At 68.2% G+C, this 26,885-nt stretch overlaps 1 protein-coding gene across 2 annotated transcripts; it reads left to right on the forward strand.

Moving 5' to 3' along the window:
* Nucleotides 1-5,350: 5,350 nt before the first annotated feature.
* CEP170B (centrosomal protein 170B) lies at nt 5,351-26,260 on the forward strand. Of its 2 annotated transcripts, XM_052659471.1 has the most exons (18): nt 5,351-5,464; nt 12,201-12,290; nt 13,345-13,423; nt 14,203-14,261; nt 15,312-15,450; nt 16,029-16,133; nt 16,256-16,732; nt 16,966-17,684; nt 17,763-17,933; nt 18,405-18,495; nt 18,649-20,385; nt 21,517-21,760; nt 23,044-23,203; nt 23,427-23,570; nt 23,663-23,751; nt 24,079-24,172; nt 24,327-24,378; nt 24,536-26,260. In XM_052659471.1, the coding sequence occupies exons 1-18, from the start codon at nt 5,360-5,362 to the stop codon at nt 24,769-24,771; spliced, it is 4,791 nt and encodes a 1,596-aa protein (XP_052515431.1). In that variant the 5' UTR covers nt 5,351-5,359; the 3' UTR covers nt 24,772-26,260. The 2 variants fall into 2 exon arrangements, 1 of the variants encoding a protein (XP_052515431.1); XR_008201220.1 differs by lacking the exons at nt 23,044-23,203; nt 24,079-24,172; nt 24,327-24,378; nt 24,536-26,260.
* The last annotated feature ends 625 nt before the right edge of the window (nt 26,261-26,885 follow it).

Genomic DNA, 26,885 nt, shown 5'->3' on the forward strand with positions numbered 1-26,885 from the left:
CAACTCCCAGGGCTTGCTCAAACTCACGTCCCTCGAGTTGGTGATACCATCCAACCATCTCATCCTCTGTCGTTCCCTTTTCCTCCTGCCTTCAATCTTCCCCAGGATCAGGGTCTTTTCTAAAGAGTCAGCTCTTCACATCAGGTGGCCAAAGTATTGGAGCTGCAGCATCAGTCCTTCCAATACATATCGAGGACTGATTTCCTTTAGGATTGACTGTTCAGATCTCCTTGCAGTCCAAGGGACTCTCAAGTGTCTTCTCCAACACCACAGTTCAAAAGCATCAGTTCTTCTTCTTTATTGGAGAAGGAAATGGCAACCCACTCCAGTGTTCTTGCCTGGAGAATCCCAGGGACGGGGGAGCCTGGTGGGCTGCCATCTATGGGGTCGCACAGAGTCGGACACGACTAAAGCAACTTTGCAGCAGCAGCCTTCCTTATGCTCCAACTCTCATGTCCATACATGACTACCGGAAAAACCATAGCTTTGACTATATGGACCTTTGTTAGCAAAGCAATGTCTGCTTTTTAATATGCTCTCTAGGTTGGCCATAGCTTTTCTTCCAAGGAGCAAGCGTCTTTTAATTTCATGGCTGCAGTCACCATCTGTAGTGATTTTGGAGCCCCCCAAAATAAAGTCTGTCACTGTTTCCATTGTTTCCCCATCTATTTGCCATGAAGTGATGGGCCCAACTGCCATGAACTTATCTTGGTTTTTTGAATACTAAGTTTTAACATTTCCAGCCACTTTTTCACTCTCCTCTTTCACTTTATCAAGATGCTCTTTAGTTCTTCTTCACTTTCTGCCATTAGGGTGGTGTCGTCTGCAAATCTGGGCAATCTTGATCCCAGCTTGTGCTTCATGCAGCCCAGCGTTTCTCATGATGTACTCTGCATATAAGTTAAATAACCAGGGTGACAATATGCAGCCTTGACGTACTCCTTTCCTGATTTGGAACCAGTCTATTGCTCCATGTCCAGTTCTAACTGTTGCTTCCTGACCTGCATACCTCCTGAGATTTCTTAGGAGGCAGGTCAGGTGGTCTGGTATTTCCATCTCTTTCAGAATTTTCCACAGTTTGTTGTGAGCCACACAGTCAAAGGCTTTGGCAAAGTCAATAAAGCAGAAGTAGATGTTTTTCTGGAACTCTCTTGCTTTTTTGATGATCCAATGGATGTTGGCAATTTGATCTCTGGTTCCTCTGCCTTTTCTGAATCCAGCTTGAACTTCTGGAAGTTCACAGTTCATGTACTGTTGAAGCCTGCCTGGCTTGGCAAATTTTGAGCATTACTTTCCTGGCTTGTGAGATGAGTGCGGTTGTGTGGTAGTTTGAACATTGTTTGGCATTGCCTTTCTTTGGGATTGGAATAAAAACAACTGACGTTTCCCGGAGCCCTAAGAAGGTAGAAAGAGCCTCAGGGAAGGTCCTGGGGCCCCAGAGAGAAGACAGGTGTGTGCCCAGCCAGGAGGAAACTGGGGAAATTCTCCAGCTTCTGGGCTGGAGTCCAAACTCACCAGAAGCCAGGGGAGAGTGGGGGATGTGGTTGCCGATGCTGTCCCTGTGCGGGGAGAGGGGAGGAAGGAGGGTCTGGGGGCAAACCCGGAACGCCCAGCCCAATCCTCTGCCCCACCTCTTCTCTTCCAGGGCTGGGACTGGACGCTTGACCGCTTCCCCCCTCCCCAACTCCCACTCTTCTTCTCTCAACCACGCTCTTCCGGGGCGCAGCTCTCGGAAACCCTCATCTGATCAGGTCGCAGCCAGCATCAAGCACTCCCTGGGCGCCACTCTGTCCTTGGGATGAAGCCCAAGCTCCCCGATCACCTGGCCACAGGTCCTTCCCCTGCCCCCTTGGACCCCTCAAGTCCCCTCGCAGTGCGAGCTCCCTTCTTCCGCTGAGCCGGGCACAGGTGGCGCCGCCCACCGCCGGGCGCCCTGCTGGGACCCTCCTCGCCCTTCCCTCTGCAGGTGCGTTTCCCCCAGAGCTGCCGTGCTGCTCCCTTCTGTACCGTAGGGACAGGTCAGGGCCTGGCTCTGTCCGCGGCCAGAGACCGTGGGGCGGGACGGGGCGGGCCCCGGAGCTCCGGGTGCCAAGCAGGGGGCCCCGGTCGCGCCCGTGAACCCTCCGTGGCTCCGGCCGCCCAGGCCCTGAAGCCCAGCTCCCAGGGCTTCCCGCGCTCTGGCCGCGCGCCTGCTCCCTCGGCCCGGGCCTGCCCTGGCCGTGAAGGCGAGAACGCCTACGGGCCGAACCCCACCGCGGCGCCAGCCCCCGCCGCCAATCCCTCTCCGCCTGCAGGTCCTGGGACACCGGACACCTCCGCGGTAGCGCCCAGCGCGCGGCGAGCGGCCCGGGGGCACTCTCTCCCGGACCCCGCGCCCCGCCCCGGGGGGCACGGAGGAGGCCCCCGCGCCCCGCCGGCCCCCGGCCCTCCGAGAGAACGCCCGCGGTCGGGCGCGGGGCGGCTCGCGAGGGCGGGGCGCGCCCTGGGGCTCTCCGCCGCCCGCCGCCTCCTTCGCCCTCCAGCCCTCACTGGGGCGGGCGGCGCCGAAGGTGAGAGGCCGGGGGTGCAGCTCGAGCTTCGGGCTCCCGGAGCTGGGTTAAGCGTTAACCGGGCGCGGGCTCGGGGCCAGGACGCGGGGCGGCTGCGGGCACCGGGCGGCGCCCGGCACGCAGGGGCGGGTCCCGAAGGCGAGGCGGGGCGCAGAGCTGGGTCGGCGAGCCCACGGGCGCCGGGGGAGAGGCGGCCGGCCCGGGACGCGGAGGCGGGGCGGGCGCGGGCGCGGGGGCGGCGCGCACCTGGCGCCCCGGGCCGCCCCGACCTGGACTTCCGGGGGGCGGAGGCGGGGCCGGGGGCGGGCCGGGGCGGGGCGCCCGCGGACGTCAGGGGCCCGCCGCCGCGGCCCGGCGCCGCTCCGCCCGTGGGCTCGCCGGGCTGCCGCGAGCGTGCGGGCCGCGCCGGGCATGTCCTAGGCGGCGGCCCCGCCCAGCGCTCGGCCGGCCGGGCGGGCGGGAGGGCCGGGGCCGAGCCGGGACGGAGCCGGGGCTGAACCGCAGGTAAGACGCGCCGATCTGCGCCCGCGGCCGCCGGGCCTCCCCGCGCGCGCACCTGCGCGCCTCCGGAGCCGCGTGGGCGGCGGGCAGGGGCCCGAGGGGAGGGGTCCCGTGGGCCGGACAAAGGCGCGAGGGTGGGGGCTGCCGACGCACCTGGCCGGGCAGGTCCCCGCCGCCGCGGAGGCGGCCGGGGTCTGCGCCGGGCCGGGAGGGGCCGCCGAGCGCGCGTCTGCGCGGCCTGGAGGGAGGGGTCCCCGCCCAGGCACCGGCTGGGCCCCGGCCGGCCGCGGCGGGCGCTGATTCAGAGCCGGCGCCGCCCCCGACCCGGGCCCGGCGCTGCCGCCGGCCGCCTCCGCGCCTGGCCTCCTCTCCGCGGTCCCTCCCTCCGTCTTCCTCCTCCTCCTCCTCGCTGTCTCCTCATTTCCCTTCCCCGCCGCCGCCTCTCCGCCGTCCCTGCCTCCTCTCCTGGCCCGGCCCCGGCCTCGGTTCCGTCTGCCCCTTCCAGCCGCCCGCCGCCGCCGCTCCCAGCCCTTCCCAGCCGCTGCTCCGGGCGACTCCTCCTCCCCGCACCCCTGGGCGGGTGGCCCTTCTGGCTGGGGCGGCCGAGGGGACACGTTTGGGGTGTTTATTATTCTCGCTCCTAGCAACGATGGCCAGCCCAGCCCCGAACCGGCCGCAGGCTGCTGGGGAGCGTCCACCGCTCCAGGCCTGGGCCTCTTTGGGATGGGCTGCCAGTGGCAGGGGCGGCCTGGCTCGGCCACAGCCGCATCACCGGGCTCTGGGGGTTTGGCCTCCCTTTGCCCGCAGAGGATGTGGCCTTCTCTGGGTGGGGTGGGGACCTAGTAGCAGGTGACGGCAGAGGGCGGGAGCTGGGCGGGGTGGGGGCTGGGAAGCACCGAGATGGGGCGGGCATGCCCCTGGAGAGAACCCGGAGAGAGCCCTCCCAGGGCTGCAGGGGCTTGGAGGTCCCCACCCCCTCAGCCTCCAGCATTGGCCCCTCTGGCTGGACCTTGAGGAAGGGCTGGGGTCCCAGGATGCGGCCGCTCTGGCCAGCTGGGGCCGTCTTCTGGGTGGATTTTGTGTGTCTTCCCATGTGCTTGCCCGAGATGGCACGGGGTATGGGGTATGCCATGGATTGCACGCTCACTTGGACCTTCACCGATGGGTGGGGCCTGGTGTTGAGACCCGGTTCTTAGCCTCAGGCAGAGCTCCTGGTGTGGGTGTTGCAGGGAGGAGGCCTGGGGGTGCTCCCCCAGGGTGCCAGCACCTTCCTCTCTCTTCCTGGTTAGTGTCTCACCTCTCACCTAGTCCCTGCTGCACACAGTGAGTCGGGTCAGGGACCTGGGACCTCCAGGGCTGGCCTCACAGGTGTGCGACATGTGCTCAGACCCTGAGCTGGGTGTAGCTGCTCTTTCTGTCCTGAGCTCCTCCGTGACTTTGGAACAGGCCTGCTGCATTTCATCCTGGACTTAGCACCCAGGGTGACAGCAAGCCCTGGGCCCTTCCAGGGCGTCTGCTCCGCTCCTGGGCCAGCCACTGGACTCCCAGGCACGCATGACCCAGCATCTGGGCCTTGGCCCGTCCCTCTGCCTGGAGCCCAGCCCCAGGGGCTCGCGTGCCCACTTCCCCACCCCCGGCCTTGGATGGACCTCCCCCCCAGCGCTGCCAGTGCCCTTGTTTCTCTGTGTCGCTGGGACCTTTGCACAAGCTGCTCCCCTCCTTGGCGCCTGCTGACCGGCTGGAAGGAAGCCCCACGATGCAGGGACAGTGTGCGGCCCCCAGAGCCCAGGATGGTGCCTGCGTGTGCACATGCCCGCTCCAGGAGCGTGGCTTGGGAGCTTGTGGGCGGTGCTCTGAGTGTGTTTGGAAGCTGTGTGCACGCGTGTGTGGCATGAGTGTGTCTGTGAACTTGTGCTGGTGGTGACACGTCTCTGGGCAACAGGCAGGGGTCCCCCCCCCAACCCCCCGACCACATCTGCCCCCAGGACCTCCAGCACCACATCACCACCTCCCTCCTGGGCTCTGGCACCCAGACAGAGAAGAGGGTACACATGGGCCCAGAGCATAAGGGGGGACCTTAGCCTGGGAGGGGGTCTGTGGAGGACAGGCATGGTCCAGGAGGGGCTGGCCTGGAGCCCAGCCTTTCTGAAAGCAGCCGCAGTGGTGGCACCGTGAAGGTGCTTGAGGCCCAGTAGGGCAGGCTCTGTGCGGGCCTTCAGGGTGCCCAGGGGCCGGGGCCTAGGCAGGGGGGCCCCCTCTCTGATGACTCCTCCCACCCCCAGGGCCGGACGGGCCTCATGAGTGCCAAGATGAGCGTCACCTCGTGGTTCCTGGTGAGCAGCAGCGGCACCCGCCACCGGCTCCCGCGAGAGCTCATCTTCGTGGGGCGAGACGAGTGTGAGCTCATGCTGCAGGTGAGTGTGGGCACCCGCGCTGGCCGGGGCAGGGGGGGCTGCCCGGGGAGGATGCCTGGGCCTCCGCATGGGCTCTGGACCCACAGCGGGCCCATGGGTCTTGGGTGGGCTCAAGAGGGGGGGGCCTGGGCCTCTTCTGATGGGAGGTCCTGATGCCGTTGGACTCTGAAGGCATCAAGCCTGCCTTTGGAAGTTGCCTGAGAGCGGATCTGAGCACATCCTCGTTGCCCAGGGGCCCCAGCTGGGCTGGGAATCGGGCTACAGGGCCAGCTCTGACCAGGGGAAGCCCAGTGCCCCCGGGGGGGTGGCTGGAGAGGCTGGCAGGGCACTAAGTGCCAGGATGCCAGGCACTCGGCAATCAGGAATTTCTGTCTGGCCCTAGTTTGCGTTACACTGACCTTGGCTCCCGAGTCTGGCTCCTAGGATCAGGGAGGGCAGGGCGGGGGGCCGGAGACCTGAGCCTGTAGGGTCCACAGGGTTCCCCCATCCTAATGGTCGTCATCGAGTCAGGCTCCCTGCAGCCCCGAGCCCTCCCCGGCATGGCGCCTGGGCCCCTGTCCCCAGGGCCGCCAAGCTCCACAGGTCCCACCATGGGACTCTCAGGAGGTGTCCTCGGTGGGCTGCACTGCCTGGTCCAACCAAGGGCCCACTCAGGGCCAGATGAGACCCGTCTGCTGCCTCCGCACTCCCTGGGGTTCGTCAGGCTTCGGGCCGCAGCCGAGGATCCCAGCCAAGTGCGCGTCCACTCGGGCAGCACGTGCAAGGCCTGTGCGCGTCCAATCACCCTGGCTTCTCCAGCGATTTGCCCGCCTCCAGACCCAGCAGGACCCTGACTTGCTGCCTTTGCTTGTTTGGTCTTTTCAGTATCTCTGGTCTAGAGTGGCCTCTCCCTTTTTCTCTTTGCATCTTGTCTTTCGAAGTTGCCTTTGGAAGGCTCTATGCAAGCCTGGGCAGGTGTCTTCTGTGAAGGGCTGGGGACAAGGCTGAGGCCTTGCGGGTCACAGGCCTCCATCACAGCGTCTCGCCTTTGCTGTTGTCGCGGAGCACTGTGCTCAGTCCAGCGGGCGCCAGTCAGACTTTGTCTGTGGATGTTGCAACGTCAGTTTCATATTATCTTCGCCTGTCCTGGAAGAGTCTTTTTGTTTTGACTGTGGGAAATGGAAAGACTGTTTCTCAGGCCCACGTGAAACAAGCAGAGGCCGTAGGCTGTGCCTCTGGGGCGGCTGACGCGAGGCCTGGGTGCGGCTGGGGGCTCCCTGGCGGTGCCATGTGACAAGACCCCCGTTGTCTGTCAGTTGGTGAGAGATCTGAAGGGGTCGCTGCCTTTGGCCCTGATCCCTGGCAGGGGGTTGTGTGTTCCTTGCTGTGACTGTGTGGCCCCCCAGGGTGGCCAGGAGGGCCTCTGGTAGGGGGCCCTGCAGGGGCCTGGGGGTGCTGGGGCCGGCGCGCTTGCTCCTCCCCCTGCCCGGCCCTGTCCCCACACCAGGCCCTCACTCCGCCTGCTGCTTTTCCCCAGCGTTGGAGGAGACGCTCCTGGTGCAGCGGTGGGGGGCAGGGTACTCAGAGCTAGTCTGGGGTCTGACTCCCTAGTTTCTGGGCCAGTTGGTGGGGGAGCCCTGAGCAGGGTGGAGGGCCAGGCCAGCTTCATGCTGGGTCAGCTCCTGGCCTGGGGGCACCCTTGTTTCTGCCCTTGGCTGTCCTGGGCGCCGTGGCCGTGCGTCCATCACACAAGGAAACTGAGGCTCCAGGTGGTCGTGTAGCTGGAGAGTGAAGTGGGAACACCACCCGCTCCACCCACTGGCCCCTCGCTTAGGACACCCCACACCCTTGTCTCCTGGGCTGTGCGGTCCTGCCAGCCCCCTTCACCCGCAAGCCCGGAGCCCCTGCTAGGGAGTTCCTCACCGCCACACCCCTGCCTGACCTCAGTCCCCCAGCCCCCGCTGCCCAGCCCGAGTCCCCCACCCGGATGGGATTCCCTTCGGCTTCTCCCGGGGGCAGCTCCAGGCTCTCCAGCCTCCTGGCTCCTGCCTGGCGGCCCCCGTGGCTCCTGCTCAGCCTGGGCGCTGGGCGCACGAGGCCTCTCCCTGGAGGCCCTGTCCACACCCACAGCCTCGGCCCCCGTCTCCGCTCACGTGACACACACGGTGACTCGCTGCCCTGTCCCCAGGCCCCTGTGTCCCCAGGCCCCTGTGTCCCCAGCTCTGGGCATCTCAGAGGCAGCCCCGGCCTGCTGCTGCTGAACAGACCCCTTGTCCTCCTACCCGCCCGGTGTCCAGGGCAAACCCCAACCTTCCCTCTCCCCACCTTGCTCCTCAGGCATCCCTGAGTGCCGCTCCCCCCCGCACCCCTCGGCCTCCGTGGGGCCCCGCCTGTCCCCGCCTGCCCCAGCTCTCTGGCACCCCCGTGCCTGTCCCAGCCCCTCCTCTCAGCTGCCCTCTCCCGTCCCATCCTCACCCTCTTCCAGCTGCGTGTTCCTGGAGCGCCCAGGCCTGCCCTCTGCATCCATTCCTACATTTGTGATGCTCATTGACCCCACGCTGGAGCCTGGGGTCCCCATGGCAGGGCTGGGCCGGCCACAGACACGTGGGAGGAGCCAGATGACCCCCCCCCAGGAGACAGACAGAAGGGGGCACTGGGGTTGGGACAGGGGTTGTGACATGCTGAGAGTCGAGGAGGAGGAGCCTGGGGGTGCTGCTGGAGATGGGGGGTCCTCTCGGGGGACGGAGGAGGCTGTGCGATGAGGGGAAGGCTGGGCAGCAGGGGGCTGCCCCGAGGCTGTGCTGCCATCCAGGCAGGGGCCTCGGAGTGGGGACCCAGGCGGGGGCTCTGTGTCCTGGGGGTGGTGCTGCCTGCCAGGCCTCGGTGCCCCCAGACTCTTCAACCGGCCCCCCACGCACCTTAGGGCATGGCTCCCGGGCTGAGCCTGGCTCCCCCGGGCCTGAGCAGGGATGACTGTGGGGACCCGGGCCCAGGCCTCCAGCTGTGGCTCCTGCACCTGTGGCCCGGGCTCTGGTGCAGGGCGTGTGTCATTACGTGTGCACACACGTGTACACATGCACAGACGAGTAGGTGCACCCATGCATGTGTGCACGCACACGTGCATGTTGGGCGTGCCTGTGTGTGAGAGAGCGCCTGTGTGTGTCTGTGGCGAGAGGTCCTCTCCGCTTCCCCGTTTGCCCCTTGGGAGGGCGTCAGCCGGGCTCCGTCCGCTCCCGTCCTTACCCAGAGGCCCGGCCAGGGAGCCCCTGCACGCACGCCCCACGCAGGCAGGCCGTGGGCGCTGTGGCCCAGCTGGGTGGTGCTGGGTGTGAGCTGGCAGGAGGGTGTGCCCAGAGCCCGGGGTTTTGGCCGCTGCTGGATTCCGGGCAGGGCTTCCACCCATGGAGGGTGTCAGGCCTGAGTTTTGGAAGCCCGTCTTTACTCCGATTTAAAGGGAGCACAGTTAGGTCCTCTCCCGAAGGCCCGTGTGTCTGGAACTTCTCTAGTCTATTTCCCAGGCCTGTGACTCACCCGCTCCACTTGCCACGCCCCCTGCTTTGGGTCCTGTTAAGTCTGAAGGCCCAGGCCCCCTCCCCACCTCCTGGGTGGGCCTCCAGCCTCTGAGCTGGCCTTGGTGGGGTGGGGTTGCCTCTGGCCTGGGGCTTCAACCCAGAGGGGGAGGAGTTCTGGATGTGGGGCCCCTCCCTGCCTTGGCCCAGGGGGTCCTGGAGGTCCCTGCAGTCTGGGGAGGGGCTGTGGCCGGGGCTGTGCCTGGAGTCGAGGGGCCCTGGGAACTGGAAGGGGCAGCCCAGGCTCTGGGTGCAAATGAGGGGGGCTGTGCCAAGTCCCAGGAGCCAGGAGGTGGGCAGGGTGGACCATCTTGCCGGGAGAAGGAAGGTAGACCGAGGGAGGGGTGGTCCTGGGCAGAGGACCCTGGCCCAGAGCGGGCAGGGCACCTCCAGAGCCTGCACAGTGATCTGGCCAGCAGGCTGGTGGCACAGTGGGGAGGGGAACGTTCAGGGAGGGCTGCAGCTTCCGAGGAGCCCTGGAAAGTTCAACGGAAGAGTCAAGGTAAGGCCAGGTGGGGGGCTGTGGGGATGGACAGGGGTGGGCTGACTGGGGTGCTGACTGGGAAGGCAGAGGGGCCTGGGGGCGTGGCCGGAGCAGCTGGGGGCCTTGGTTGGCGGCCCTCCCGAGGGAGGCTGAAGGGCCAGGTGGGCGAGGAGGAGAAATTGGGTTTGGCCAGGCTGGGCTTGACCCACCCGGAAGGCAGCCGGGGGAGGGTCCAGGAGGCGGGGTCTGAGGCTCAGAGAAGGAGGCGAGGTGTTCAGGTCAGAAAGGCGGGTCTAGAAGCCCCTCTAGGGGCCACACCTCGGCAAAGGTGGCAGCCGAGCCTGAGGGGCAGAGTGCGCTCCTGCTGCCCACCCCTTGGGCCTCGGGCCGGGCGCAGCGCCCTGGTCCCATCACGCCCCAGTGTGCAGCCTCCAGCAGCCTCTCCCCAGGCCCACGGTGCTGGGAGGCCTGACGCCTGGCCAGCTGGAGGGCACAGTCCAGCCCCAGTGGCATCCAGGTGTTGGGCAGCTGGCTGGACATGGAGAGGGCATGGGGGGAGGTGAGCCCCAATCCTCCCGGCTGCCCTCTGGACTCCAAGGAGTGCCCGACCCACGGGGCCTCCCACAGGGGCAGTGACCTGATGGGAGAAGGCAGGTGAGCCTGAGCACGCTGCCAGGGAAGCTGCTGGTTCTTGTCGAGGCCACTTGGAGGAGGGAGCGGGGTCCCTCGTGTGCCCGCCCCGGCCCCTGCCCCCCGCCCCCACCAGGCCAGGCCATGGCAGGGGCTACCTCGGGGCCCAGCGGGGAGTCCAGTGGGGGAGCTGGTGCCTGTGTCCAGGCACAGGCCGTGGCCAGGGTGGCCAGGAACTGTCTAGCTGCGGGTGCCAACTTTGGCTGAGAAAGTTAGGGCCAGGGCAGAGACCAGGCCTGGGGTGCGGGGCAGTAGGTCTCAAGGACAGACTTGGCTCACCTGAGACTCGTTACTTGGGGAGCCAGAGCCTCCTGCCCCAGCGCCGTCCATGTGAGCCCGGGGAAGCTCAGTGGTCCTCCCTGGGAAGCCCCCAGGTGGGGGCTGGGGTGCTGCGGCAGGTGGCTCTGTGTCAGGGAGGCCCTGGCTGGCCCCGTGGACTCTGCGCCGCCCTTGAAACCCCTGCACCCCCACTCCCTCCAGGGGCCCAAGGGTCCGTGGCAGGATGAGATGGGGGCCCAGCAGCCTACTCGGGGGCCATCACATAGCAGTGTCGTCATGCCCCAACCGGCCAGCGCCTGCCTCGGCATCCAGGACAGGCCCAGGGCTGTGGCCCCCGCGAGCCTGCCCGCTGCAGTCTCCTTTCCAGGTCCTGCCTTGGTGCCTCTGCCAAGCTGCGTGACCTTGGGTGCAGGCAGGGCTGAGCCAGAGCCCACATCCGCCTCTCCCTCATGTGCTCTTGGGTAGGGAGGAGGCCCGGCCCTGGGAGCTCCTGTCCTGGGGGCGGGTGCTGGAGCCTCTCCTGGAAACTGGTCGTTTCTGGATGATGCTGGAGGGGCTGGGTGGGCAGAGTCTCAGAGAAATGGCTCCCAGTGGTGGTCGCTGGCGGGGGAGGGCTCTGGGCCCTCACCTGTGTGAGCTGAGAAGCCCGGGGGGTGGCGACGTAGAGGCTCAGGTGCTGGGCCACCCTCCCCAGGGCCTGGGTGGCAGGGAGCACGTGGGCCCTGTGGGCCCTACGGCAGTGCTCTGGATGCGGGTTGTCTCGTGGGCACTCCTGGAGGGCTGAGCGGCAGCGCCCCTTGGCGGCTGGTCCTGCCGGTCTCACCTGGGGCTGGACCTCAGCCAGGGCTCACCTGGTGCAAGGAGGGTTGCAGCTGCCCCTGGACCTGAGGGGACTCTGGCACTGAGGTGTGGCCGCAGGGCGGGCAGCGATGCTGTGCTGAGACCCCCAGCCCCTTGGCCGGGCAGGGCGGCCTGTGCGGGCGCTTCCCGATGGAGCAGAACGTGACCCCGTGACCTCGTCCCTGCCTCTGTCGCCCGGAGTGGAGGGACTGCAGCTTGGCCATGTAAGGGAGCTGGGCGGGACCCTGGTGAGCTGGTGGCCAGGGCGGAGGCACTGTGTACACACGCTTATGTGGCACCTGGGCGGCCGGATGCACACTCAGGGTGTGTGAGCCTGGTGCACGCCAGCGGAAGTGCGTGTGCGTGTGCGTGCGCGTGCGTGTCCACCACTCTACTCCGAGAGGCGTGCAGTGGGACTGGCTGGGTGGGGTGGGGGCTGGGGCTCCCCGACCCCCCAGCCGTCCCTTTGATCCTCCCTTTGGGCTCCAGTCCTCCCCTGGCCCCCAGCCCCTTGGGAGTGAACAGCCTGTCCCCGAGCATCCGAGGGTGTCCAGCCCTTCCCACGCTCCCCCGGGAGCAGTGGCAGGGAGGGCAGTGGGCGCTGGCCAGCTGGTGCCCGCTGGTCACAGAGGGAGGGCCCAGAGCGGCAGGCTGGGGCGGGAGGAACCCGAGGCTCCTTGGGGCTGGGCGGGCTGGCTGGGTCCGGCCCGCATGGGCTTTCTGGGGGGGGCGCACACTGAGGTGTGGAGACGTGACTGAGACGCATGTGCTGCGAGGCCTGCGGCCTGGTTGGGGTGTGACCTGGCTGGGGTGTGTGGATGCGGGGCCACCTGTGGGGTCCCTTCCCCTGGGTCCCCTTCCGGGAGGCCACCTGAGGGCCTCCGTGTCTCTCCAGTCCCGCAGCGTGGACAAGCAGCATGCTGTCATTAACTACGACCAGGACAGGGACGAGCACTGGGTGAAGGACCTGGGCAGCCTCAATGGGGTGAGTGCGGGGCTTCTGTGCTGGTCACGCCCCTTCCCACAGGCCCTGCCCGCCCCTGGCCCCGCCCCTCACCTTGGCCCCGCCCCTCACCTTGGCCCAGAGCCCTGCCCCACTATCGTCCTCCAGGACCTCCCGCTCTGGTGGCCTCCTTGGGAAGGCTCCCTCTGGGCAGGGCCCCTAGGAGGAGGGGCTGCCTTCTGGGAGGAGGGGAGTCAGGCCCTCAGGAGGGCAGGGGAGGTTTGGGGATCTCCTGCAGGCTGGAAAATGGGCTCCTAAGATGGATGGATGCTGGGTGTCCCGTCCTAGGGGCATATGTGAGCTCTTTTGCGAGTTAAGAGTGGCAGGTTCAGAGAGGTGACCAACAGGAAGTTCCTGGCTGCAGGAGCAAGTGAGTGGGTGGGCAGAGACTGGCAGGGAGGACAGGAGGGGCCCTCCGCAGGGTTCGGCGTCTGTCTGGGCGTCTTGTTCCTTCTGTGTTTGGTTCCCTGCCCTGGAGGCTGTTTCAGTAAGAAAGCAAACCACCAGCTTCCCTCCAGCCAAGGAGGACCCTGCCCCTGACCCCCCGCCCTGAGCTGGGGGTCCCGCAGCACGCTCAGGCCCACCCTGACTCCACCAGTTGCTGAGTGCCCCCAGCCGGGGGTCTCGGTCACTGCTGGAGTCTGTCCCCGAGACCCCTTCTCCCTCGGCCCCCCGGTCAGATGAACCATCCCTGCCCCAAGAGGGCTGCACAACCTGGCCAGCCTTGCCCAGGCCCCCCCTGCAGGTCTGGGGACTGCCACCCAAGGGCCTCGGGCGCTGGGGCTGGCAGGGGCCCTGTGTGTCCGTTTCACAAGGGTGTCACGGCTCTGTGCTCGAGGGCTGTGCCAGGGTCCCTGGGTGCTGGGTGGGCCCCATGCCTTGGCCTCCCTTCCAGCCATCTGTCCTGTGGTCCCTTTGGGGCGTAACGCTGGTGTGCCCGTGCTGGAGGTCAGTGCCTGGCGCCGAGCAGCACAGGCGGGCTGGATGGTTCACAGCCCCACGTGCCCTGGCTGAGCACCCTGTTGCCTCCCCGCAGACTTTCGTGAATGACGTGCGCATCCCAGACCAGAGATACGTCACGCTGAAGCTCAATGACGTCATCCGGTTTGGCTACGATATCCTTCCGGGTCCTCACCTTCCTCCCCGCCCCCTCCATCCCCACGGCCACAGGTGCCCTGTCACTCACCCTCCTCCCCGCCCCACACTGTCCCCATGGCCACCGTCGCCCTGTTATCCTGGAAGCAGGTGGGGGCCCCTTGGTCCCAGCCAGGGCCCAGGGGGTTAGAGGCAGCAGGATGAACCTGGGGCAGGGCTCCGGCCTGGCCATGGGCACCTCCTTCCTCTCGCCAGCCCACTGGTGTGCGCCCACACAGGCCTGAAGAATGAGCTTTCCTGGGACCCAGGGTCCGGTGTTGCTGGGGGACCCTAGGAGTGACATCTGTGCTCAGAATGTGGGGGGTGGGGCGACCCTTACGCGTGGCAGGAGTGCAGCCCGTCCCCTGCCCCCCCAATCCTTGATGCCCCCACTGAGCCCTCCGAACCTGTGGAGCCTTGGGAGGCCAGGGCCTCCCAGGGTGGTCTGGGATGGGAGCTGGAGCGGGAGGCGTGTGGCCTGCCTTCTGGGGCCCCCTGGGGTCCTGGGCTGTGCGTGGGGAGGAGGGGGGTCCCTGCAGCCCTCAGGCACGTGGGTCTATGACTCGGGCCAGCACGACCTGCAGGCGGCCCCTGCAGTGTGGACACGTGCCCGGGACAGGATGGGTGTGTGGGGGCGAGCCTGCTGGCCTCCACCCTCATGCCTGCGTGCCCTCCTCGTCCACCGTGCTGGCAGCGGAGGGTGCCGTCCGCGGGCCCGGCCCGCCCTTGCGGATGCCCATGCTCCTTAACGCGCTGCCACATCCCAACATGTACGTACTGGAGCGTGTGCAGCACCGCGTCCCGGAGGAGGCGCTAAGGGTCAGTGCTGCGCGGCCGGGCCCGCCCCCAGTCCCCCCTTCCTGCTGCTCATCCCCCAGGCCTCTTGGCTGCCTGGCCCGGCTGCGGTGCTGTGAGTCAGCCTGGTCTGGCCTGCTCCACCGGATGGCCTGGTCTGGCCAGCGGGGAGATAGCCACCCCCTGGGTGATGCAGCCACAGAGGAGGGCGTGGCTGGAGCCTGAGAGGAGATTTCTGGGCCCAGCCGGAGAGGGTGTTGGGAAGAGGACCCACCCTCCTGGCATCTGGGGCACCAGGAGGAACCTCCTCCTGGGTGGGGGCAGGCAGGGAAGGGTAGCCAGAGGCCGGCAGGGGGCAGCCTTGGGGAAGGTCCTGGGTGGGGGCGCCCTCAGGCACACTTCCGTCAGCTGGGGCTGGGGTATGGGGGTCACAGCAGGTGGAGCCCCCACTTTCCCCTTGCTCAGCTGTGCGGGTGTCAAGGAGCGGACTCGGGACTCTGTGCACAGCCCCACCCAGGAGCCCCAAGACAGGAGTCGGGGGAGGCTCACTCCCATTTTCCAAAGGAACTGTGGGCAGTGCAGGGAGGGTGGGTGGCCTGCCCAGAGGCCCATGACCAGTGAGGGGCAGGGCCTCCAGTGAGCCCAGCACATGTGTACACATGCACACACACCCACACCCACACGCACGGGCACCAGCAGGCACTGCTCTCCACCTCCCACGGCTCTTGGGGGTTGACCCCACCCATCTCTCGAGGGGCCTGTGGGTGGTGGTCCCCCTCTGACGGCTGCTGCCCACTCCCTCCCGGAAACTTGTGGACTCCCAGCGTCCAGCTATGTGGCCTGGGCAGGTCTTAGGTGCCTGCCCGTTGCGGGGTGGTGAGGGAGACCTTCTCTGGGGGGCCGGGCGAGGCGGGGTTGTCCTGGGAAGGGGTGGCCTGGGAGGGGGTGGCCTAGGGGGCGGGGCTGTCCTGGGAAGAGGTGGCCTGGGGGCGGGGCTGACCTCAGGGGCGGGGCGGGCCGGGGCGGGCTGGGGCGAGCCCGCCCCTCACCCCTCACCCCAGCTGCTTCCCACAGCACGAGAAGTACACCAGCCAGCTGCAGGTGAGCGTCAAGACCCCCGCGCCTAAGAGGGCTGAGGCTGTGCCCGAACAGGTGCCCTACTGCGAGGCCTCGACCCCCAGGCCAGAGCGGGGGGACCGGAGACCAGGACCAGGTAGGACGGCGGTGCTGCGGGGCGGGGGCGGGGCAGGGCGCAGCACCCGGGCCCTGAGCCCTCACCAGGAGCTGGCCTTTGACCCCCACCCCTGACGACCCCGCCCGTGAGTGCCTGCCTTCCTGCGCCCCCATAGGCATGCCTGTCCACTCACCCCTGTCAACACTTGCTCTGTTCCCCCCCCCCCCCCCCCCCGCCCGTGTGCCCCAGCATGTGGTCCAGTCAGACTGCAGGGGACCTCAGCTCCCGGCTCACTCATTTGTGGCTGGAACCAGAGCAGGGCCTGGGAGAGGCCAGCCCTGGGCAGGCCTGATGGATGGCCCATCAGGCAGAGGACCGGGGCTGGGGACAGGCCTCCCCGAACAGCTGCTCTGCAGACGGGCTCTCACCGCCACCGTGGGTGCAGAAATGGGGCTCAGGATGGTTCGTGGCTGGCGAGGGTCTGGGCGACTGCAGGTCCGAGCTGGGAGGCAATGCCAGGGCCCCCCACAGACCCCAGCATCTTCCCCAGCTGCAGGTCTCCCCTCCTGTTGGCAATGGGGCCATGTGACCCAGGGTCAAACTCTCTCCCTCTGCAGAGGCGGCCACCTACCGCACCCCCCTGTATGGGCAGCCCTCCTGGTGGGGGGAAGATGATGGGGGCAGCCTGCCTGAGGACCGGCGCCAGGACGAGCCCTGCCCTGGTGAGCCCTGGGGGGCAGTCTGGGCCCAGGGTGCTTTCTCGGCCATGGGGGAGGGCCGGTGGGGGGGCGGCGAAGCTGTTGGTGCCGCCTGTGGTCCTGAGCCCACGTCCCTCCCGCCCCAGAGCGGCCCAAGGACCTGGCTCAGCAGGACGGCGATCTCACGGGGACACCGGCCGGCTTCCGGGCCCCCTCGGAGCCTCAGATTTACTCCTTCCGGCGGGAGCCCAGCTACTTCGAGATCCCCACCAAGGAGGCGCCCCCCCCGCGGCCTCCAGAGGTGCCGGTGCATGAGGCGCCCACCAGGGATGCGGAGCCTAGCGGGGGCGGGGTGGCCCCCGTGCAGAGCCACGCCTGCTTTACCATCGAGTTTGATGACTGCAGCCCCGGCAAGCTGAAGATCAAGGACCGCGTCACCAAGTTCCTGCGCCAGCGGCGGCCCCCAGGCAAGGAGGCCACGCCTGTGGAGGTGGTCTCCGCCGAGACCAAGGTGGCCGACTGGCTGGTGCAGAATGACCCAAGTCTGCTGCCCCGGGCCGGCCCCGGCGGTGACCGGCACAGCACCAAGAGTGACCTGCCGGTGCACACGCGCACCCTGAAGGGTGAGCGCACGGCCACCTGCCCTGGCCACCGGGCCTCGTCCCCCCTGATGCGTCTGCTTGTCCTGGGAGCTGCCCGCCCGTGTGGGGCTGTCCCGAGTGTTCTTGCTGCCCCTCTGGACTGTGTGTACAGGGCTCCCCGGGGTGGGTAGGGGGGCGCCGTGTTCCTCCTCTGGGACCACAGGGGTCCTGTGTGCCTTTCCCTCCGTCCCACCTGGTGGGTCCCCCCTTCACAGGTCACAAGCACGAGGATGGCACCCAGAGCGACTCGGAGGACCCCCTGGCCAAGGTGGCTGGGGCCCCTGGGGTCCCAGCGGAGGCCAGTGGGGAGCAGGCGCGGCTGCAGAGACAGATCAAGCGGGACCCCCAGGAGCTGCTGCACAACCAGCAGGCCTTCGTCATTGAGTTCTTTGATGAGGACACGCCCCGAAAGAAGCGGTCCCAGTCCTTCACGCACACGCCCCCCGGGGACCCCCGGCCTGACCGGCGCCGTGGCCCTGGGCCAGCCGACAGGGACCGCCCGGCTGCCCCCCCCCCGGCCCGTGGGACCGGCAGCAGTTCGGGGCCGCAGCGGGCCGGCTCGCTCAAGCGGGAGAAGACGGAGGAGCGGCTGGGCAGCCCCTCACCAGCCGCCCGGGCCCCCGCCCGCCCCTTTGGCAGCGTGGGGCGTCGCTCCCGCTTGGCCCAGGACTTCGCGGCCCAATGTCTGCGGGACAGCTCCCCGGCAGCCCGGCCGGGCCCCGAGAAAGCGCCCCCCACGCTGCCCGTGCCCCTGACGCCCCGTGGGGCCAGTCCCGCAGCCCCCTCACCTCCACCGCCCCCGCCCGCCGACCCCCAGGTGACGAAGGCCCGCAAGCACGAGGAGGACGACAGCCTCAGCGACGCAGGGACCTACACCATCGAGACGGAAGCGCAGGACCAGGAGGTGGAGGAGGCCCGCAAGATGATTGACCAGGTGCCGTGCGGGGAGCGGGGCTGGGGGGCCCGGCCTGGGCACAGGCACTGACCGTGGCCCGCCTGTCCCTCCCTGCAGGTCTTTGGGGTCCTCGAGTCTCCTGAACTCTCCAGAGTGTCCTCGGCCGCCTTCCGCCCAGTCATTAGAGGGGACAGAGAGGAGCTTGGAGACGGGGCGGCCCAGCGAATGGCCCTGCTGCAGGAGTTTGCCTCCCGGCCCACGGGCATGACCCCCCAGGTGGAGCTGCAGGTGTGGGGCTGAGCCCAGATGCTGCCCGGGGAGGAACTGGGCAGGGAGAGGGCAGCACCTGGCCGAGGTCCCGGGCACTGGGTCCCTGGTCCTGGTCCTGCCCAAGCTGCAGGCTCCAGGCTCCAGTGCCCACCAGGGCTGAGAGGTGCAGGCCTGGGGCCCTGAGTCAAGTTGGGTGCCTGGGTGCACGTGTCCCCGGGGCAGGGCTTGGCTGAGTCTAAGGGACACGGCAGAGCCTGCCTGCTGACCTCTGGGCCACTGGGCCAGGTTGAGATGTGGGTGGTCGGGTCAGGGTCCTGCGAGGACCACAGGGGGCCTCCCAGCTGCTTCTCTGGGGGAACGGGGGGCAGGCACGGGGAAGGTGTGGGGCTCGGATGTCACGCCGGGATGCTTCACCCTCCACCGCCTCTGGACCTCCCCATGTTGCTCCAGCCTCTCCCCGCCTCACGCCCTTCTGCCCTCCCCTCCTAGGGCCTCGCGGTACCAGGCTCCCCCGGGGGTCAGAAGTGGGTGTCCCGCTGGGCCAGCCTGGCCGACAGCTACTCAGACCCAGGCCTGTCAGGTAAGTGGCTCCAGCGTGGCAGCGGCAAGAGGGTGGCCTCAGGCCACTGACTGGACGGGTGGGCGCACGTTGCCGCTGGAGGAGGGCCGGCCCCCTGTGTGCTCGGGGGCCTGTGGGCAGCATCCGCTCTAGCTGGCCCCCTTGTCTCTGCAGAGGACGGCCCCGGGAGCAGAGCCGCGGAGCTGGAGGGGATCCCGCCGGTGCGGCCACGGCGGCTGCTCCCGCAGCTGCCTAGCGACAGAGCGGACAGCCCCGCTGGCCCTGAGGTGGCCAGGAGGAGTGGTCCCGGGCCCCCGGAGGTGGGCGGCGAACAGGCTGGCCTCCTCTTGGGCCAGGAGGACCTGGAGCCTGACAGCCTCAGTGACGCCAGTGGCTCAGACAGCGGGCGGGGCCCCGAGCCGGGCGGGGGCCCCCAGGAGGAAAGACGCAGGAGTCCCCAGGAAGGGCCGGCGTGGACGAGGGGCCGGCGCTCGCCGAGGGGCCCTGGGGAGCCAGCCCCAGCCTCTTTCTTCATCAGCAACCTGAGCGCAGAGGCAGCCCTCCCCAGGAAGGCCCCTGCGGCTCCGGGGCAGGTGGAGGGCCCGGGGCGGGCCCAGCCCAGTGCCCCTGCCCCCGACCACGACGGCACGCACGTCAGCACCAGCGGGAGGATGGCCATCCAGCTGCAGACGACGGGGACGCCCCCAGAGCTCCAGGGCCCTGCCCCAGCACCCCCCAAGGAGGCCTTGGCATTCGTCCGGCAGGAAAGCTTCACCAAGGAGCCGGCCAGCGGCCCCGCGGCGCTTGGCCAGCTGCCCCAGATCCCCAGCCACCCCCTCCTGCAGGACCTGGCTGCGGCCCGGGCCGCACGCGTGGACCTTCACTCTCAGGACACCCACCTGATCTTAAAGGAGACTGAGACAGCGCTGGCCGCCTTGGAGGCCCGACTGCTCTCCAAGTCCCTGGAGGAGCCAGAGGGGGAGGTGGGCAGCGCCCCTGGGCCGCCGGAGGACTCCTTGTCCGGGGACTCTGACGTGGACACAGCCAGCACTGTCAGCCTGCTCAGTGGCAAGAACGGGCCCAGCCCAACCGGCTCCCAGCCCACGGGGCTGCAGAAGGAGAAGCCGCCATCCCCGTCAGCAGCACAGGACCTGGGGGGCGTCAGCCTGAGCAGCGCCCGCGAGCGGCTCTCGGAGAAGCAGCGTCGCCCTCTGGGACCAGTGGATGCGGGCCCCGGAGAGCTGGCAAGACGCCTGGCCGCACGGCGTGGCCATGGCCCCCGGGGGTCCCCAGACTGGCCTGCCGAGGACCGCGGCTCCAGCCTCGCACACCCGCCCAGCGCTGACACAGTCACTTCTGACCACGAAACCCCTGGGGCCACGGGGGCAGCTCGGCCCGGGACGCGCCGGAAACCCATGGCCCCACCGCCGCCGACCGCCGCTGCCCGGGAGGAGCAAGGCCGAGGCTCGGCCGGCATCCAGAAGGCGCAGCAGACACTGACCCGCTCCAACAGCCTGTCCACTCCGCGGGCCACACGGGCCTCCCGGCTGAGGCGGGCCCGGCTGGGGGATGCCTCGGACACGGAGGCGGCAGATGGCGAACGGGCCCCCCCGGCCACCCCAGAGCCCACGGGGCGGCCGGCAGCCGAGCAGGCCAAGAAGCTGTCCCGCCTGGACATCCTGGCCATGCCCCGGAAGCGGGCCGGCTCCTTCACGGGGCCCAGTGACTCAGAGGCGGCCCCCACCCGCGCCGGCTTCTCGGGCCGCAGCGTCGAGCTGTACGGCCCCGGACGCAAGCCCACCATGATGGCCGAGGCTCGGCCAGCTGCCAGGAAGGCTGCCAACACTGCTGCGGTCCCCCGCCAGCCCTTCAGCAGGGCCCGCCCGGGAAGCGCCCGATACTCGTCACCCAGTGAGTGCCAGGAGTGGGCGGGTGGTCCCGGGCGCGGGCGGCGCGGGCGGCGTGTCTGCAGCTTCTGTGCAGCGGCCTGGCCACGGGTGTCGGGCCCAGTGCGGCCCTGGAGGGGCCCCCTTCCCATCAGCAGATGCGTGGGCCCCCAGCTGGGTGTGCAGGGCGATGGGCCCCCCGCCGCCCCGGCCGTCCTGAGCACGCAGGAAGCCCTGGCGGTCTCCTGAGTGGCGGGGCCCGCAGGGGGAGGGCTGGGTCTACCCGCTCCCTCCTAGGGTGTGGACCCCACGGCTGCAGTGGGGAGGGCTGGCCGCCGTGGCCCCGGAGCTGGCCTCCTGCCAGCATGGACCCCCGCCTGCAGGGCCTGACCGTCCTGAGCGAACTGGTTGGAGGCGTCGGGTCTGCTGTTTCTTCACTGCCCAGCCCTGGCCCCGCCAGTAGCTGCCTGCCAACTTAGAGCCCCTCCTGCCTGCGGGTCTGCTGGGGGCTGAGGCGGCGGTGGCTGGCCGGGGATGAGGGACTGGGTGGGGCCAGGATGGCTGCGGGCTAGGGGCCACACCTGCTTGGCCCCCACCCTCCTGGTTCTGTGCTTGTATGCGGCTGCCTCGGGGGCTCAGCGCCGGGGTGGCGAAGGATGGGGGGCTACGATGGATGGATGGGCTGGCAGGTGTAAGGGGGCCTGCAGCAGCTGAGCTTGGGATCCGACCAGAGGCTGTGTGAGGCCATCCGCGCGGTCCAGCCCAGGGCCATGGCTTATCTATGTGGAGAGGTTTACCCTCACCTAGGGTGTCTGTGAGCACCACTTCTCTGCTGCCAAGGGCACTGGTTCCTATCCGGTGGGCACAGACCCACCCCCCAGACAGAATACGGCCTGTGCCCACTGCTGACCAGCCGCCACCCTGGGCTGCTTCGCGAGGGCCCTTGGACGCACCCGGCTGCCCATCCAGGCACGTGCCTCTGAGCCGGCGGGGGTCTGCTGGCGCTTCAGCCGAAGGGCTTCCGGGTGCAGGGGCGCCAGCTGCAGCTTGGCTCGCCCTGCCGCTCCGGGCCCTTGCCCGGAGGCCTGGGGGCAGCCGCGGTGCTGAATGCTGCTCTGTTCTGGTCTTGCTTCTGGAACCAACTCGCTCACCCGAGACACGCGCCGCCGGCAGCAGGGCTCCGACTGCACGTCCACCTCCGAGGAGGAGTGCGGCTCCCGCCACGGCTCCCCTAAGCACGCTCGCCCCCACGCCTCAGCAGCTACGCAGACCCCGCGGGCTGGCGGCTCCGGCCGGGCGGGGCCCAGGGCCCCTGGCCTCCGGGACACGGATGACGAGGATGAAGAGCCTGATCCCTACGGTTTCATTGTGCAGACGGCCGAGATTGCGGAGATTGCCAGGTGAGGGGTGCCTCTCCTTGGGACTGGCTGGGGGTTCAGAAATGCCAGTCAAGTGGGTGGGCAGCTGGGAGTCAGGTGGGTGGATGATGGGTAGATGGGTGATGGATGTTTGGAAGGATGGATGGATGGATGATAAATTGTTGTGTGGGTCATTGGATGATGGATGGTTAGATGGATGAATGGATGGTGGATGGGTGGATAAATGATGGAGGGCGGACAGTTGGGGGGATGGGTGAATGGATGAATGATGGATGTTTAGGTGGATGGATGATGGTTGGGTGGACAGGTGAATTGACGGAGGGTGGACAGTCGGGTGGATGGATGGAGGGATGGGTGGGAGGTGGGTGGTTGGAGGGATGGGTGCAGATCTGCCCATAAGGGTGTGGGGAGGAACCTTGGGCACAAGGAAGGTCTTCACAAACGTTTTATTGAAGATGGGTCCCTGCGTGCAGTCGCTCAGTGGAGGGTGCCTCCCAGTCAGGTGCTGAGAAGACAGTGCAGAGATGCCAGAGAGACAGAGTGGCCTTTGGGCAGCAGTCACTGCTGTGCCGGCCACTGAGAGTGGACGGATCTGGAGGTCTGCTGGGGGCGCCCTGGGCAGAGCCGGTCCTCAGTGGGTGGACCTGGCCTCTGGGGTGACCTTGATGTTGAGGGGCTGTGGGGGCCAGAGGCCAGAGCCCCTCCGCTGGGAGAGACGGGAGCGATGGTGGACAGCGGCTTGGCCGGGGGCTTGAGCAGCGCCAGGCGCAGTGTCCAGGGTGGAGGGCGGAGGTGCGGCTCCAGCCCGGGGTCTTCGTGGGCAGCCAGGGGCAGGGAGCTGGTCCCCAGCGGGCCCCCAGACGTTCCCTCCTCGGGGCAGAGGGGACGAGGGGTTCGGCTGGTGCCAGGGGCTGTGACTTGGCCCGCTGTCCTGTGGGGAGGTTCCTGGCCTCTCTGGGCCGGCCTGACCCTGACCCTTGTTGGCGACCCCACCTCTGTGTCCCTTGGAGCAGGGCCCGTGTGGTCCCGGTGGCCACAGGAGAGGGGGACGTGGCCGGGGCCTGGAGGTGTCTCTGCCTGCCTCTCCCCGAGGCGCCCAGCGGGGCCCTGTCTCTCTGCCGATGCTAGTGCCAGAGGCTCTGTGCCCCGCCCCTCACCCGGCGGCCACCTCCTGGTGGGGCCTCCTGCCCCCACCTGGGGGACCGAGTCCCCCCCCACCCCCCGCTCCTGTCCCCAGCGGTGCCCCCATGGGGCCGGACTGGGAGGAGCCCACAGGGACCCGCCTTCCCTCCCGCCGGCTGCAGGCTGAGCCAGACGCTGGTGAAGGACGTGGCCACGCTGGCCCGTGAGATCCATGACGTGGCTGGCGATGGTGACTCTCCAGGCTCCCCGGGGCCCGCCTGCAGCCCCTCCCTCAACAACGTGCCCAGCACCCCTGCCTCCACCATCTCTGCCCGCGAGGAGGTGAGCCTGGCCCTTGGCGGCCCCTTCCACGCCCCTCGTAGGCAGGGCTTAGAGGTCGTGGCTGGGAGCCCTCAACAGGGACCCTCACCGCCCTGAGATGGCCAGGTCCAGAACCGGCCTTCCTGGGGGAGGGGAGGCGGGGACCCTGAGCAAGTGGCGCTGCGGTCTGTTCTGCCCGCGGCGCGGTGGGCACGGGCCACTCCCCTGCTCCCCTCCTTTGCAGCTGGTGCAGCGCATCCCTGAGGCCAGCCTCAACTTCCAGAAGGTGCCTCCCGGCTCCCTGGGCCCTCGGGACCTGGACCAGAACATGAACGACCGCTGCGAGGATGCCCTGGCCAACAAGATCCGGCCCCGGAACCGCGAGGAGGCAGGAGCCCGCACCCAGGGGAACCCCTCGGGGCATGGCGGGGCGGGCCCCCTGGGGGAGCGGGTGCCGCGCTGACGCCCAGGTCCCCACAGGTGATCTGTGATAACCTCATGCTGAACCCGGTGTCCCAGCTGTCCCAGGCCATCCGCGAGAACACGGAGCACCTCGCTGAGAAGATGAAGTGAGTCATCCCACGGTCCCACCCCTCCCCAGGAGAGGGGCCAGGGAGCCACCGCTGCTTGGTGGACGCCCGGCCTGGGCCCCGGACATGGGTTCAGACACGTGAGCCACGACCGAGCTGGGCGTCTGCAGACACAGGCCCCCAAGCGGCACAGAGAGAGGACGCTGCTGCCACCAGCCCGGGCCCTGCTCCGGGCCTGTTTCCCCTGTGCCCGGTGGGGGATGGCGTGGGCCTCCCTGTGGCTGGCGGGGTGGCCTGGGAGGGCCTGTGCGGGGCCCCGTGGTCACCATCCTCTGCTGGCTCCCGCCCCCACCCCTCCGGGGACAGGATCCTCTTCCAGAATTCAGGGCGAGCGTGGGAGGACTTGGAGGCCAGGATCAATGCCGAGAATGAGGTGCCCATCCTGAAGACGTCCAACAAGGTGAGGGCCCCCCGGCCCCTAGCCCGCTTGGCTCCAGGGAGACCAGGGGAAGTCACCGAAGCCTGGGACCCCAGCTCCTCCCCAGCCCGTGTCCCTGGGGAAGGGTGAGGCTGGGCAGTTCTGCTCCACCTCCTCTTTGCTCTCCCGCTTCTAGGAGATCAGCTCCATCCTCAAGGAGCTGAGGCGCGTGCAGAAGCAGCTGGAAGGTGGGTGAAGCCCCGACCTGGGGGGGCGGGAGGGCTGCCAGGGGCCTTGGTGGGGCCTGACCCACACCCATGGCTAACTGGTTGGAAGGACCCCCAGAGGGTGGGCCCGGTGGCAGGGCAGGGCCTCTGAGCGGACTGACACTCCACACCCCCCCAGTTATCAATGCCATTGTGGACCCCAGCGGGAACCTGGACCTGCTGACCGGAAGCCGCGGCCCTGTGGGCTCGGCCCAGCTCGGGAGAGCCCGGCCCGCCGCCCCAGGCCTGTGTTCGCCCTCCTCGGCCCTGCCGCCCCGGAGCTTCCCACAGCGGACGAGCTGCGGGACCCCTGGCCTCCCCGACACCCCCTTCCGCCCTGACTTCCTCCCGGACGCCGAGAGGTTCCTGATCTAGGCGGCGGGGCCTCCCCTCCACTCCACCCACCGCTGTGGCCTCCTCCGGCTCGGACAGGTCACCACAAAGACCCCTACACGTGCCATAACCCCGTGAGTGGGTGCCCAGGCCCCCTCCTCAGCTCCCCCTGCCCCCCCCACCCGCCCTGCTGGCCTCCTGGCCCAGCCCCTGCTGTGGCCGCCGCCAAGGGCCAGCATCCTGCTGTGTTTCAGCGCCCCTCCATCCCCGTCGTCGTGTCTTTAGCTTCAAGGAAGGAGTCGTGCCATCGCAGCCGCGGCCCTCCCCGGCCTGGAAGGGCCCCGTCCCCCTCGTGGGCTGGGGGACGCCTGATTCCCGCTGGGCCCTCCGTGCTGGCCAGGACCAGCTGGGGGCGGAGGGGCTGGGCAGTGCGGGCTCTCAGTGCCAAACACAGGGCCAGGGGCCAGGCGTGCCCCGTGATGCCCTGGCTCTCTGAGTGGGCAGAGTGCGGGCTGGGCTGGGCAGACGCCAGTGGCCCAGGCAGGGGTGCAGCCCAGGGGACATCTGGGGCAGGGACCCCGCTGCTGCGAGCCTTTGGTGCCAACACAACTGCCAGACTCAGTGTGCCGGCCAGGCGGCCACGTACAGACACGCACATGCCAGGAGCATGTCCACGCTCACGGCAGGCCCAGGCTCGCCCAGGGAGGGCGGCCGGCCGTGCCCCAGGCTCCCGGGGCTCAGGCAGACCACCCGGTGAGGCGAACAGTTGACCAAAGTGGCCAGAACCCCGGGCTTCCAGAAGCTCCCTGGACTGCACGCCACCCCCACCCCCCGTCCTCTGGACACTGTGGGCATTAACTGGGTGCCCCTCAGGCCTCCATGCACTGTGGGGTGGGGGGTGGGTGGGTGGGGGCAGCCCCCCAGGAACCGTTCATTTCTCAGGATCCTCTCAGCTGGGAACGAGCCAGGCAGCAGAGCGCGGCCCCTCCTTCCTGGGGGGCTGGTGTGTCTGGAGCCTCTAAGCCAAAGAGCCCGTTGGCTGTGGCGGGTGGGCATGCGGCCGCCCCGCCAGGACCATCCTGGAGAGGGGGTGTGCCCGCCCCGCCTGGCGTGTGCACTAATGTCGAAGGCGAGCAGGGGTGGGGGTGCTGGGGGCGGGTCCCTGAGGCGGGGCCCCAGGCCAGCGCGTGCAGGTCTGGGCCGCAGGGGGTGATGCGTGTCTGTGTTTCCGTCTCGCTGACGTGGCGCCCAGTGCCCAGGCCCTGTGCCCTTCCCCGACGCGCACGTGTGTGAGTGCAGTGGGGCCCCCGCCGGCCCCGCCGCGAGCCTGCTGTGTCCGCACGGAGGAGGTGCTAGTCCTGGTGCCCCCCGCCCCGCATGCCCACACGGCTGTCCCCCCGGAAGCGGGCAGTGGCCGTCCGCCGCCCCCCCCCGTGGTGACCACAGTGTTTCTGTCACGGCCCATGCTCCTCTCCCCTCCCGCCTTCACCCTGGGATCAGTAACTTATTTGTCTGGCTTCTCGGAGGCACCTCTGTGTGTTTGTCCTCAGGTGGTCTTATGGATGTCTTTCAGAAAATGGTTATTTTATATGACTTGTCATGGAACATGTTCTAATAAACCATTCTCCTGTCGTGCGGCAGCATGCTGGTGTCCGGCACCGCGGCCTCGTTTCTCCAGCAGTGGTGTTTGGGGAGGGAGGGGGCCCCCTGCAACCCGGGAGGTTCATGCCAGGGTCTCCCTTTCTGGTCTGCTGCTGTTGCTGCTGCTGCGCCGCTTCAGTCGTGTCCGACTCTGTGCGACCCCACCAGGCTCCTCCATCCCTGGGATTCTCCAGGCAAGAACACTGGAGTGGGTTGCCATTGCCTTCTCCAATGCATGCTAAGTCACTTCAGTCGTGTCCAACTCTGTGCGACCCTATGGACAGCAGCCCTCCAGGCTCCTCTGTCCACAGGATTCTCCAGGCAAGAACACTGGAGTGGGTGCCTTTTCCTTCTCCCTTCATGGTCTGGAAAATCCGTTTTGACGCGCAAGTCAGGCGCACTGCAGTGCAGACACGCTGCCACCAGAGGGCGACCTAGGCGAGAAAGCAAAGCTGGGGAATGTCTGAGGTTTGCTTTGGAAAAAACGCTATTCAAGCCATTCGGTGACGCAGCGT

Source organism: Budorcas taxicolor, chromosome 21 (assembly GCF_023091745.1).
Source record: "Budorcas taxicolor isolate Tak-1 chromosome 21, Takin1.1, whole genome shotgun sequence".
Lineage (NCBI taxonomy): Eukaryota > Metazoa > Chordata > Mammalia > Artiodactyla > Bovidae > Budorcas > Budorcas taxicolor.